Genomic DNA, 14,464 nt, shown 5'->3' with positions numbered 1-14,464 from the left:
ATCCCTTCCTCGCCTCATCGGGTACGTAGATAATAGCGTTGCAACAACTCTGTGCTGTTCCGTCGTCTACATCTACGTCTTTCGGAAAGTTCATTGATCCTCCGATCTGAAATTAAACCAAATCCCGTGATTTCTCTGAATTTCCCGACCGCATGCTGCCGAGAACATTCACGAGACTGTCATACCGGAGCCATGGAGCTAACAAGGGGCATAGGGAGAGAGGTATTTTCCTCTTACAACAAACAGAGAAGTGCCATTTTTCAGAGTAATCACTTTGGAAAATATCTCGTATCAAAATCTTAGTAAATTTTACACGAAGACAGCATCGACTACAAGATGGCCTTTTCTCCGCGCGAGAATGTGCGCGTAAATAAAAGAAAGAAATCACCTCGTACATATTATGGTCAATTTTGAAGTAAAAAAAATAGCCTCTCCTTGATATTCTTTTCGTTTATACGAAAAAAAAATTATACAATGATAAATCAAAGCTATAAATTATTGAAACCGAAAAAATATCGATCCAGTAAGATTCTGATCATATATTAATCAGAATTTTGATAATTGTAATTGGATATCTAATTATCTTAATGAGAATTATAATAGATTTAACCAGAAAATTCTAATTATCCACTTTCAATCTAAAATTTTCCTCACGTAGTGTACCGAACTTTCGAATCACGTAGTATTACAGAAAATTAATTACGTTTGGATAGAAAGTGACGCGAAGGGCGATCTGACCACGCGAGATAAACCGGTAAGTTAAGTGTCGATTGATATAAGTTAAAAATTTCATTCTCATACGAGACCTTGAGAAATGTGAAAACAAGGTCGACGACCGGAACGACACGTAATAAATGAGAAGAAAACCGCGAAGACCTCTATACATACATATCTTTCTTTTCATAAGAAAAATCCTGATCTCGTCGACCTTTCAGCTCCCCCGTAGTGAAACAGAATGAACAAAGGTCGTCGACATTCGCCGAGCGACATACCTGAAACGCACGATTATCGATGGGAGAGCACAGGCACATATTTTTCAGCAGTACTTTTTATTAGGAAATACTTTGCACTTATATTAAATATCTTATACTCATTAATTTTAATTATAATAATTATTGTAATAGCATTGTCCTAACTCCCTACTAAGAAGCATGCTTGTTCACTAACACATGTTACACAATCTTAAAATTACAAGACGAGTTTGCTTCTCTCTTCTCTGTAGCCGAACTTTACTTTTTACTGTACTTACAATCCTTAAAATACAGCTCTTACAATACAAGATTCAATACAATATTTGTCGAGAGTGTATCGAAATATGCGCTGCGTTTCAAGTAACGATTCGGCAAAATATTTTGGAAATAATCATATAATCAAATTCTTATCATATCGCTAAAATCAAGTGTTATGCACACGTATTGTGCGGAAGAATAGGAGGGGAAGTGAGGTATCTTCTCTGCAGGAAGAATTGTTGGACGTGGTTCTTCGTTATAGGAATATTGAACTCATTTAATATATATCTACATATATATTATAAGCATATATATATATTTATAATATATATTATAAACATACGTATATTATAAATATTGTATACAGATTATCCGGAAATTCACGAATTAAACTACAGCAAGAAAGTTTTCGAAAAAATCAAGTGTAAAAAATTATGTGTAAATTTTTATTTCAAGCAATAGCTTTTAAGATGTAAGTTTAGATATAATCAATTAATTAAATTTAGATATAATCATTACAGATTAGACAATCATCTATTTATAAAACGCATGTACGATAATATTAACGAACCATCAGATCAGTATTTAAACGTAGTCTGTAATCATATAAAACATGATCAATTTTTATTTTAAGCAATAGTTTGTGAAATAATAAGAGGTTAAGAGCCGGTTGCGCCAACGTTACTTTGACTTTAAGCAAGACTTAAAACTCTCTCTGTCTCGTTTTAAAGCAAAAGAGAGACAGAGACAGAGAGAGTTATAAGCTTTGCTTAAAGTCAGAGTAACGATGGTACAACCGGGCCTAAGTATGATAAATTTTATAATTTCACAAATTATTGCTTAAAATAAAAATTTACATATAATTTGTTTACACTTAATTTTTTGGAAACTTTTTTATTGTTTTGATTCGCAAATTTCGAGATATATTAAATCTGTTTTTTATTGTTGCACTCTGAACTGGTGCAATAAGTTGAAGTGAAACAAACATATATTTGCACTGCGTGTACCAGTTCAGAAAGTGTAACAATAAAAAAAAATAGATCTCTTGTATATATATATATATATGCATAAGTATGTATACATATTGTATATATATATATATAAATACATACATATATCTATGTAGTTATTGAAGTTAATAGTAATTAGGATAAAAAAATAATAGTTATCGAATAAACCGGCGCGAATCGTCGGCGACAAACGCAGATTTCGTACATCTCTTTCGGATGACGCATGCTTTCACAATGTCTTTAATCGTTCTTAATTTTCTCTCTCTCTCTCTCTCTCTCTCTCTCTCTCTCTCTCTCTCACGGAAGTCAGGGCTACTTTCAAAAATGTCTCATGTACACACACGACCGTCAAGACATCTCCATTGCGCCGGAAAGACCCGTTCTCTCCTACGCAACTCCGATCTGTCCACGCTCAAAAATTACATTCTAAGAGTCATACACTTAATATTCTCTCTGTTCTTCAGCTTTTTTATTATTCTCACTGGATCCATCTTCTTTTCTCTCAATTTTGACCCTCTCGATATATACGCAGTACCTTACCTTACTATAACGACCACGTAACCGATTTTAATTAAGATCTTACACCCTGATGGTGATCTTACACGCGAATTATAAAAGCTGGTTTGTTGCGATCAGCAAAAACCGAACGGCACGATACGTTCTGCGAATTGTATTACAGTCGCGGGACGAGTTCGCTCTGCTTCATTCCTCGTCCCTTATATGTCTCTTCTGTAATCAGTGTATGTGTGCGCGTGTGTGTGTGTGTGTCACGTGTATTTTTCGCTTACACGTATATTTTGCCGTATTACACTGAATCCGCACGCTTCTCGCCCGTATTCAAATCGCGCTTACGACAACAACAATTCGATATAGAGACACATCGTCACTCCGTCACCGATAGTCGTACGCGAAACATATTCATACTGCCATGCCAAAGAACAGTTCTCGACGAGAAAGAGACGCGACGAATGAATAATCAATTGGGAAGTCGAGCAATCAATTTTTTTTCGGCGTGGTGCGACGAAATGTCGAACGACATATTGCACTCGAAAGCGAAGATTTTAGTACGCCCAAGTGGATTCCGATAAAGCAAAGAGCACGAATAAACGTGAACGAACAAACGAACGAGCTTGCTTCAATGTGTATCAATGTGCGAATAGAAACGATTAATTAGATTAATTAAATTTGCGCCAATCGTCATTTCTTGTAGATACATCAAGGGGAAAGCGAACGTTATGTTCAGCTCACGTTTATTCGTAGCTCTTGGATTCATTCTTGGATCCATACTTGCGGAGCGTCTTCGAATACGGACTCTCGACACAACAGCGCAAAATATACATTCGTGTAGTAATAATAAGTGTGACTAATAGGACTATTCTACAGGATCTAATGCTTAAGGATCTAACCGTTAAACGGGACGCAGTCGAAGGCTTTCGCACGTGATGTACAATATAATACTGAATCGCTCGGGACAGTGTCGCGCGAGTACTGCGAACGGAACTGAGTAACTTCGGAGAACAATGATCGAAGCGTCGGCGGCGATTCGGCGTAATATGGCATTGATAATCCTGATACATCATACAAATCCCTAATAATAATAACGTATTAGATTCGTTACTTTACAATTAGAAAACTGAATGTTTACAATTCGTCAATTCGTCTATTGTTGCTACACAACTCATTCACGAAACATCAAAGCACGTAATTTCTGTCGTAAATAGGCAAGCAACTATGTATTACTAATTCACTTCTTAAGATTATTGAATACACTGTCGTATTGAATGCAATTGACTAACATATTAATGAGAACTGACTAACGTATTAAACATGTTAAATCGGCACAACTAATATAGAAATTACGTAATAGGTATAGACTGATAAGTATAGTATATAGTATAATCTTCATCTCTAATCTGCTCCGTCAGAAAGAGAATGCAGCTAATTACATAGATCGCTTTTCAATTAGAAGTAAGAATGCTTAGTCTATACTTATTACGTTTATGGGAGTAACGCTTCCCGACGTAATACAAGATTATGATAGAAAAAGCGAATGTCGAAAATACTTCCGCAGAACACGAACCAATGTCTGCTTTATTTTAACGTGCCCTTGATTCTCGTAGAAAGTATTACCTCGGAAAGTTTTACTGCGTACAGATCATAAAGTAATCATATCAAATCACTAAAAATAAAAACTTAAGCTAAAAACAAAATATAAAAATACTACTACGTCAATATAAGTGGTATTGTTGCCAACTCAATGTAATCTTACATATACATGTACACATATATGTATATATATATATGGTCCAAAAGTTAACAAAAATTAAGCGACAAAATATCCATCACGGTCGTATTGATTGTGCAAACAGATCTCTGTATGTCACGTGTGTATGTGTGTATTACATGTTTTTTTTTTCTTTCTTGTTTTAATTGCATTGCCTATTTAATCCATTAGATATTCGGTAACTGTAAAAAAGACTTACAAATAAATGATACGAGGTTCAATCGATTCTAGAGTTATGATTCTATCTACAAATAATAATACCATCGTAAAAACGGAGAGACCAAAGCGATACACAGTGTAATTAAATATAATATAAACTGCCTCAAAATGGCTACCTATTTACTGCTATCATAAGTGGCTATTATGATAATAGTCATTAAGTATCGTTCACACTTCTTTGATTGTGGTTTAGTTACATACTTTAAGACGTTATGATACATGTGAGTATGACACGGAGTTCCACTAAAAATATCTGTTAGAAACGCTGAGCATTACTGACTTAAGCACTGTACTAAATTCACATAAAATTGTATTGTATTATTATTATTAGAAAACTAATTATTTTTCATTGGTTTGAAATACTGGTTTAATATATCCGTATAAAACCTTTGTCAACTGGAACTCTTAGAATAATGATTTACACGATACCGATTCCTTGTTGGAAAGAATGCTATATACGAGTAAGTCATTACAATTCAACTCTTATTGGACATTACAGGCAACAATTGCAAGTCATGTTTTTAGTTCGCATTAACATCACAATATCCAATATGCGACTTATTTCTCTTTCCTTTCTCTTTCCTTTCCTTTTCCGATATATCGCTATATTGTGAAATGTACAGAGATAATCGAGTCTGTTAAATACGTAATGATCGCATAAAGAAATGATAAATGAGAATAAATACAATTATGTAAGATCTGTGACATATGTTTCGATTAATGTTCAACTTTAGCTTCTTGAGAATGTGTTCATCAGTCGGATGGCAGCAGTCTTACTGCAATTAATAGAAGCTCTAACAAGCCTTCTAAGTTAGATTAGTTTTTTCCTTTACATGTATCTTGTATATTGTCTAATATAAATAAATTAATGATCCAGTATGAGGCCAGAGAAAGGCAGTTACATACTCTAAGTGATAGATAAACTTTACTTTATCTTCTATGTGTTATTGTTCATATCCACTTTTGTTTTGTATCTGGCACTCTTTCCTATTTTAGGCTGCTTCTCAGTTTAACTGTAATTTATTTTGCTGGATTATTGCGTTGCATGGAAAAATATGGCTTTATCCAAAATGCTATTTAACAAAGGCAATACATCGTACAATTACATTGTATGCGCGCCACAGTTGTTGTCACACAATTAAACTTCTTTGAAAAGGCAGAACCAGTGTCCGTAAAAACGAGAGGCTCCCCGATTTTTACAGACATCAGGTAATTCTTATCGTCAATTACAAATGCTGTTATTTGTACACTATGCATGTAAAAAGCATTACACTACATACGTCATGATCGTTCATCTCTTGTGATGTTCAACAAAGCTAAATGGTAAACTTCGAATAAATACCGGTTTTCCTCTTACTGTATAAGTTATCAAGGTATATATAGAATAAAGGCAGAAAGAAGAAACCTTCCTCGACAAAGTGCCTACAAAAATATTTATATAATAGATTGAGGATTGCTGTTTTCTAAGACTTTAATCTGGTTATATTAGCCACGTGTTACCAGTCTTAAACATAGTGACTAATCGATCATCATGGACAAGTCTTTTTGTCTTTCTACAACTGTATACATTTTTGATCTTTAAGCGTCACTCTCTGGTGCAGGGCATAAAGCGTGTCGTAATTAAGAATCTCTTTACCCCTCCGTGGGGCATATTTAAAAATACGGAAAGATAAATACTCGATAAATACGTACATGTGTACAGATGCCACAGATAACTTATCGAGAGCAAGCTGAGCTTCACTGAATCATATATAAATATGATGTAATAAAAAATAACTTATGCTACCAATGCCTTCCCGTCAAAACATTTCGAGGTCATTAAAAAAATATCGGTTATATGACATAGTCAATCTTCTTTTTCACTTTTTCTGTTTTTTTTTGTCTTTTCTTCTTTTTTTTTGAACTGTATTTTGTAAATTCGCCTTGTCACGAACGATATTGATGCAGGATTCAAAAACGTCTCACACTATCCATATAGGCTAGCTACATCGGTCACTAAGTAGAAGAACGGAACACGGCTGATAATTAACCATACGCGTAGCGTTCGTCCACAGCATGAAGGAATTCTTATCTTAGATATATGAATATCCTATACAACTTGTATTCTCGTCAATGAACGTCTCATTAAGTGCGCTTACATACAAATCCTGCGTATAAAAAAGTCTCAAAATAATAAGATTTTAAACATATTTGTTCAACGCTCGATCTAATATTTTGATCTTTAGTGTGATTTCCCTTATAAGTATGACGCCATTACAACGCAAGCACTTATAAGTATGGAATTAATATTTTCGATATTAATTCATGATGGATGACGGATGGAGTTCCCGTACAATGTATTTATTATACGAGAACAAATATTAAAGAGACAGCTTATTTCAAAGTCTCCAAAAAAATATTTTCTTAAAAACTTGTTTTGTTCTAATTTTATCAAATTGATGCGTCAAATATCTAAAGAAAAAAATTAATTTACCTTTTTTTATTTAAGATCACATTCAAGTTATTTACAGGATTATATTGAAAGTTTAAATCTATACAGATTTACACTGAAACCTCGTAATAACGCTCAGTTGGGAAGTGTAAACGCTATAACGAGATTGCTCTTACTTCATTCCAAAACAATAAAATTCAAGATTTTAGCTACTGGCTACTTCCCACTCATACTACTCACAGCATAAAAGAGATTTTTTTGCGCTATTTCGAGGTTTGCTATTCAAGGTTCCAGTGTATTTTTATCTAAAAATAATTTTATAATGTTTTCTCTTGGGATACACTGGGTGCTGCCTCGCACTGCACCAGTTGCGTGTAAGCTACACTCAGCTACACTCAGCTACACTACACTAGAGTGGTGTACACTACATCATTATTGCGCTAAAACCCTGTTCTCGCTTGACTTCCATTTTCAAATTTTAAATGTCACACTGGCTCTACAATGTCGCTTTGAGACGGTGTAGCAAAATCCCACTTCGTGCATAAAATTTGCACTACACCGTAACCACGGAAACACGGTACACCGAATGATTTCGCTTACCATCAGCCATGGAAACACAATACACTGTCTGAGTGCTGTATTAGAGGAGCGATAGTGCAGCCAAGAGAAAACGCTATTAAATAAAAATTAGAAACTTAGCTTTAAAGTATTGTCATTTAAAAAATTGTAGCTGTTTCTCTAAGAACAAAGCGTCAATACGTGTCATAGCTATTCAACATTTCTTCTGCTTGAGATAAAACAAAACAATATATGATTATATAAATTATAAATCGCAAGCTTCATTCTTTGTCTCTATTATATTCAAGAAAAAATCCCCAAAAACTTAAAAATAAACTGCCTCTTTAAAAACTACCACATATCGCGTGGCATTAGCATAAATTCATGATTCACAATTCCTGATTCGCAATAAATTCGCGGAAATCCGTCATACGAAAAAATATGCTAAAAAAATGAAAAAATATAGAACGCCTTCCAAACAGCCGAGTAAATCAAGGACATTGGAAGATGTCGCAAATATAAAAAAAATCGAGGACGTTAAGAGTATAAGAACGATTTCCTTCTAACACTCACAGCTCAATTTTTCGAGAAACGCAGCTATCAAGTTGCCTTGAATTTTGCATCTTTAGTTCTACCACAACGAAAGGAACAATAAATATTCCAACTCTCAAAACTCGGAAATAATATATGAATGGCAAAACCGAGAAGTAAATCTCTTCTTTCTCTCTATATCTGTCCTTGATTTCTAGTTTATCGTTTGCACTATAGTGTACAAATAAAGACCACTAACGATTCGTAATAATTCTCATATTCTCATATTTTCGTTGAAAAATCGTTCTATTAGCAAACATCTGTTTCCGTATATACTACTTGCAAATGTCATACGAATGGTGAACCACGAATTATGTATTGCGTATGTTCTGCCGCTAGCTTTACGTAGAGTTATTATAATATAATACATACTAAGTATACGATTATACTCCAGTGTACTTCAGTATACTCCATGGTACAATAATATGCATCTTTGTACTTAAAAAAAACTGGGTTTTTCAGGCAGTCTTCCTAAGGACATTGAATCCAACATAAATATGATGTAAGACACGATCGCCTGCAAGTTTCTTAACTTAATGCTGTGTCCGAACTTTTACATATGGTATCTTTTTTTATATACATGGAGCGGAGCTGTTCGAGACACAAAACTACACCTCCAAAACGCACACTAGGTCGGTAATGGCATAAATGCAAAAATACGTTATATGCTGTAAACATAGTAGTCTTGTAAATCAGCACGCAAACGTGCTGCTACGAATGAATAAGGCAATGTGAACTGAAAGAAGAAAATAAAATATAAACCCAGTGTAAAGGAGCTAAAAGTATAAAAACTGACGAGACGGTCTGGAACAGCTCTATGATGCGGCGATAAAAAGTTTGTCGGTTCAAAACTGAATTCTAAAAAAACTCACTACTTCTTTGTACAGCACTACGGTAGGCTGGAATTTAGGCTCTCTGGCAAACGGTAATTCATCATATGATACGGTGGACTGGCCGGACTACTCGGTTGGCTATTCATACCCAGATTGCTGGAGCCGCGGCCGCGTTTTCGCCTCTGCAGAATGCCCTTTCTGACCATGTAAAAGCGAATTGTGCTGATCGGTATCTTGTACTTTTCCGAAGCTACTTGAAACGTCATGCCGCGTGCCACCATGTCCGAAGCTTGCTTGAGTTCCTCTTCCGAACGCCTTTGTCGTCTTTGATAACCTTGAAAAGTACCAAAATGTTTAGCTCTCATAAATGTAATATACAAAATTAGGTCACCTTTAGGCTCACCTTCAATCGCAGGGAATGGGCTGCTAGGATTGCAATTATTACTGGATACCATACTAATGGAATACGGTTTAACATCCTGCTGTTGTACAAACTGCTCATCCGGCTCCATTTTTACCATTCCTGTAGTTTCGGTAAGAGTCGCTTCGCAAGCGCTAAGAGCTTTTTCTAAATGTTGTAGCGCTTCGCTATGTTCCATATTTACGAAGTTGGAGGAGTTAGGATTTTGTGAAACAGGAGGTGTGATAGAGGACGAGTTGTTTCCTGTGCTAGCCATTGCCGTACATGGGATAAAATCAGAGGTACTTTCATCGTTAGATGATGTCTCCACCTTGAAGTTGCTGTCACCGGGAGTAGGAGTCGACGGAGTGACAGGTGCATTAGAATCACATGATTGTGTATTGCTCTCATTCACCGTGTTATCACATCCCTGAGTGGATAAGCCACGAACCTATCGAAGAATATATAATATATTGCCTGATATGTTTTTGCATACAAGGCAATATTAACATAGTATTATATTTATTACTACTATAAAGTAGTAATAAATATAATATCCATAAAATACATAAAGAATCATTAATATTTTATTATAAGATTCTTTGTGCGTAAATTAAAATTAAAATCTTATATATGTTTATAATCTTTACTAGAGTTATAATCCAATATACACTGCCAGTACCAAAAATCTATATATATAATTCACATTACACATACAATAGATCTTTAATACTGACAATGTACATCGAAGCACAATCTAAGGTCGATATTCGAAGTCGATTCTTATGTTCAAACTTTAAATATAATCTTGAGATGTCATAAGCCAATCTCAAAGCCATTAGCATCTCAAGATATTGTGATTAAGAAAATCTTAAAATAAAAACCGACTATGAATAACGACCTAACATAAAACTACTGCTAAAAGGATTAAAGAAAAATTGGTTGAAACAAAAGAAGTTCTAGGGATACTAGGTGCGTTTGATTTTGCAAATTGGAGGCATCCGTATTCTATTCTATATTCATCGAATTCAGTAAACAATGATAGAATGATTACAAATGCCACTGATTTGCAAAACCAAATGCAACTATTGAAGCGTAACGCTAGAGCATTTCAGTAACATTGGGCCATATCATCACCGAGATCATCACCTATGCAGCACATAGGATGGCAGAATTAGGGAGGGGGCGACATTTTTGAAAAGAATTTATAAAAAAATTATTGAATTATGCAAATAGGGACGGCACGAGTCCTAATTCGGTCCTGTAATTAGATACAAAATACTGTCAAATAGATGCAGATAGGAGTGCGTTCCAAAACTTGATTCAATCAATTCCGATTATCTTTTATCCTTGCTGAACATTCAATGACTAACAAGGATAAAATAATACTCGGATTGAATTTTGTAACGCATCCCAGAAAAGTCAAAAAACAGTACCTGCAAAACTTCCGCTGCTTGCATTAAAGTAGCGAGTTGTTGTTGTTCCACATACACCTCCCCACGATACATAAATTCAACCAGGGCTTGAAGCTCCCACATTTTCATGTCTCTCAGAAAGATGACAGGATGAGTACATGGGATCTCCAACAAAAGACGTTCCAAGTAGTCGCTGCAGGCGGACAATACAACCTTGTGACACTTTATCGAACCTCCGTCACAAGCAAGAGTCACATCGACAAACTGCTCCGAGCTGAGTAACTTTGGAAACGCACTGTGCATGTTCGACTGATGGGAATTCCAAGAGACACAGAACTGCTGACGATCTCCTCCGGGATAAGTGCCCGGATTGGGCAGGTTACTTCCAGATTCCATAGTAGCTTAATGCAGGACAAGTTGCCTGTCAAAAAAAAAAAACAAGAATCATTCCACTGAATAATTGTTGCAAAAGGATTGTGTTTTGTTTCGAACACACGAGATTCGCGTTACTTGAAATCTCCAAACTTTTGCACTTAAAATGAGAGAAATATATATTCGGACGTTGAAAAAAAGAAAAACGAAGATGTTGAACGCAACAAATACGAGAAATGCAGACTTACGGTACCGGTTATTACAGAAATCACTTTAGAGAATATACGCCATAAATACGATTTTTTTTGTGATAATAAGAAAAAACTATTCAAAATGCGCTCTTAAAAGAAAAACAAAAAAAAATATATTCTTCAGACGTCTCTGAATTTTTGTCCATCACTTGAGGTATTAATAATTGAACAAAGCGGCGCATTCACACAAGGCACGCTAATGGAAACCCGCAAAATAAAAGTATAAAAAAAAAACCGTTCGACAAAGGCAGCAACAGCGCTAACTTGAAAACGGATTCGGAGAAGGAACGCATCCGACGCCGCGCGAAGGGCCTCCTTCGGCCACGCGAGTTATTCTTGGACGCCGTAATTAAACGAAACAAATGACGAATCTGACGTTCCGGCGCGGCGTTTTCACGGACTTTCGTGAACGTCGGGGCGAACGATCCCTCTTTCAGCCGTCGAGGGAAACGCGCGACGCGACGCGTCGTCCTCGGCGACAGCGGCGTCGGAAAGAGCGGCCGAGCGGCGTGCGCGGAACGCGGGAACGTCAATCCGGAACAAAGACAAAGACAGGCCACGGCCGTCGGCCGGGCCAGTCCCGACTCGATTACCTCGTATGGGGGATCGTCCTCAGCGACACGCGTGCCGCCCGTTTTTCCTAGAGTGCCGCGATCGCGCGAACAAAAGAGATCAACGGCGGGATCTCGGGGGGGCTAGGTTAACGAGAGACACGATGGTAGAGTTAAAAAAAATTACAATATGGCTGTCTGGCATAGGTCTGGAGCGGAACAACAATATCCGTGCATACATACACACGCGCACGCCGCACGTAACCGAGAATGAAATATATAGGCGCGAATGTACACACACACACACGCGCGCGCGCGCGCGCGCACATATGCGTATATAAAACCGCACACACGCATAACGGATACATATACACGTTAACTCACATCACGTATATGTATACATTCACACATGAATATAAAGGCCGAACTCGCGCCACAGTCCTCCCTAACGACACGACGCTATTAGGTTCGTTTGCGTTGCTTGAAATTGAAAAATGTTTATTAAAGTTTGAACGCCGAAGAGAAGGAAAGCGAAGATTCTCAAAGAATGTCAAAAGCAACAGACTTATTTTTTTAATAAAAGGATTAAAATTGTGTTCCTTGAAACGAGGAGAAATTTACAAAAGCGAGTGAATTTATTAGAATATTTTAAAATTTCATTGGTCGACGCCTTTTGTAGTATTTATCTTGTTTCAAGATGCACATTCAACCCCCAGGAATCGCGTTAGAAAGCACCCCTGAGTGCTCAGACTCTCAAAAAATATATGAAAATGCATCTTTGGAGTAAAATCTCACTCCAAAGAGTGAAAATTTTGCCGGTCATGAGAAAGAGTGGCAGAATTTTCAATCTTTTTAAGAGTGACATTTCACCCTTAATTAAATAAAATTTATGCCCGTTTCTATCAATGTAATCTAATTTTAATTTCAGTTCAATAACTCATCCTTTTCTAGTTGTAAAAATTCGAAAAAGATGAAAAGTAAATTAGAACCAAGATTAAAATTAAGCCGCATCCAAAGAATTTAGAGAGCAGGTTTCCCTACTCTTTAAATTTTCTGGAGTGGAATCGCACACTGAAGAGTGAAGATTGAATCGGTCTTGAAAAAGAATGGCTCCAATCTTTAAGATTAAGATTCATTGTAAAAGTTTTAGCGAATAGTATCTTCGTATTATATATTTTTCGAGAATAAGGCTGCCGGGGACAATTCGAACGCGATCGACACCGGTCGGCGAATCGATCGGCAGACGGCAAATCGGGCGAGGACGGGCGCCGCCGGTTGAAAAATCGCCCATAGACGCGGTGCGGCGTGCGCGCGTGTGACAAGCCCGCCGTATATAGATATAAACGTGCACACAGCGGATGCACGCGCTTTCGTGGAGGCGGACAAGCGAGAGCAGGCAGGCAGGCAGGCAGACGGACGGACAGACAGACGGGCGGCGTGCACGCACTCACGCACGCACTCACTCACTCACTCACGCATTCGTTCGTTCACTCATGCGCTCGCCCGCTCGCTCGCCCGCTCCCTCACTCACTCGCTCGCCCGCTCACTCACTCAAGCAAACACTCCACTACTTAGACACTCACTCGTTTAGCAAGTAGACAGAATGGAAAAGAAAAAGCGACGCGTCTCTTTGAGTATCGTCACCTCCGGCAGCGATAATGCTAACAACACTCGTTATCCGTACAATCACGTCACGTGTCAATCGTCGAGTTCGTCGAACAGAGACAGACGGGACAAATCTACGAGGTGGAAATGTCGCCGTTCGCGACGACGGGAGTCAGTCAGCCGGGTCGCGAGCGGAACGCGGCGTCCCCACGGCACGGCACGGCACGGCACGGCGTGGAATAAAAACGGGATCTCTGCGGGAGAAGTGACACCCCCGTGCTCTCACCCCCCACAGGAACGCCTGGAGGCTCCTATAAATTTCATCATTCGTACCGTACACTCGCGACTCGCGATTCGTGCGTTCGTTCGCCTCTCTCGTTCTTTTTCACGCGGTACTTCCTCCCACGGGGACGCCGCGAGCGTCGTGAAGCGTCGTGGAGCGTCGTGCCTTCGTCTCGTTGGGGAAAAGCGACTGAAAGCGACGCAGAACGCCACGCGCCGCACCGCGCCTCGACTTCGTTCTCGCGTTAACTTCGCCCGCCTTAACGATTTGAACGAAACCGCACTCACGGGTGAAGGTCCCCTAGGTAGTAGCCGCTACCTCCTTTCAGAAATATTCTGCCGTTCGGAAAAGAACAAGAATCCCTTAAGAAAACATTCGGCCGTCGAGATTTATACTAGAGGGGAGTCTCGACAGGAAGGAGATTGGGGGGGG

General features: G+C 37.9%; 1 protein-coding gene across 2 annotated transcripts; it reads right to left on the bottom strand.

The window, feature by feature from the left end:
- Window positions 1-7,192: 7,192 nt before the first annotated feature.
- On the bottom strand, window positions 7,193-12,055 carry LOC108768903 (broad-complex core protein isoforms 1/2/3/4/5). Of its 2 annotated transcripts, XM_018519588.1 has the most exons (5): window positions 11,858-12,055; window positions 10,992-11,391; window positions 9,547-10,006; window positions 9,195-9,489; window positions 7,193-8,793 (listed from the first exon to the last, which is right to left on the bottom strand). In XM_018519588.1, exons 2-4 carry the CDS (start codon window positions 11,364-11,366, stop codon window positions 9,212-9,214), a joined length of 1,113 nt encoding a protein of 370 aa, XP_018375090.1. In that variant the 5' UTR covers window positions 11,367-11,391; window positions 11,858-12,055; the 3' UTR covers window positions 7,193-8,793; window positions 9,195-9,211. The 2 variants fall into 2 exon arrangements, with proteins under 2 accessions (XP_018375090.1, XP_018375091.1); XM_018519589.1 differs by lacking the exon at window positions 7,193-8,793 and having other exon boundaries at window positions 9,200-9,489; window positions 9,559-10,006; window positions 11,858-12,050.
- Window positions 12,056-14,464: the final 2,409 nt, after the last annotated feature.

Source organism: Trachymyrmex cornetzi, unplaced genomic scaffold, assembly GCF_001594075.2.
Source record: "Trachymyrmex cornetzi isolate Tcor2-1 unplaced genomic scaffold, Tcor1.1 scaffold83, whole genome shotgun sequence".
Classification (NCBI taxonomy): domain Eukaryota; kingdom Metazoa; phylum Arthropoda; class Insecta; order Hymenoptera; family Formicidae; genus Trachymyrmex; species Trachymyrmex cornetzi.
The sequence above is the reverse complement of the archived record's forward strand: the minus strand, read 5'-3'. Positions and strand labels throughout refer to the sequence as shown.

Bases quoted from the DNA above. Each gene is read 5' to 3' on its own strand.
- LOC108768903 (XM_018519588.1), bottom strand. From the start codon at position 11,366: ATGGAATCTGGAAGTAACCTGCCCAATCCGGGCACTTATCCCGGAGGA. The intron at 10,007-10,991 runs GTACTGTTTTTT...ATTCTTCGATAG, and splicing joins AAGCAGCGGAAGTTTTGCAG to GTTCGTGGCTTATCCACTCA. The intron at 9,490-9,546 runs GTGACCTAATTT...GTACTTTTCAAG, and splicing joins GATTGAAGGTGAGCCTAAAG to GTTATCAAAGACGACAAAGG.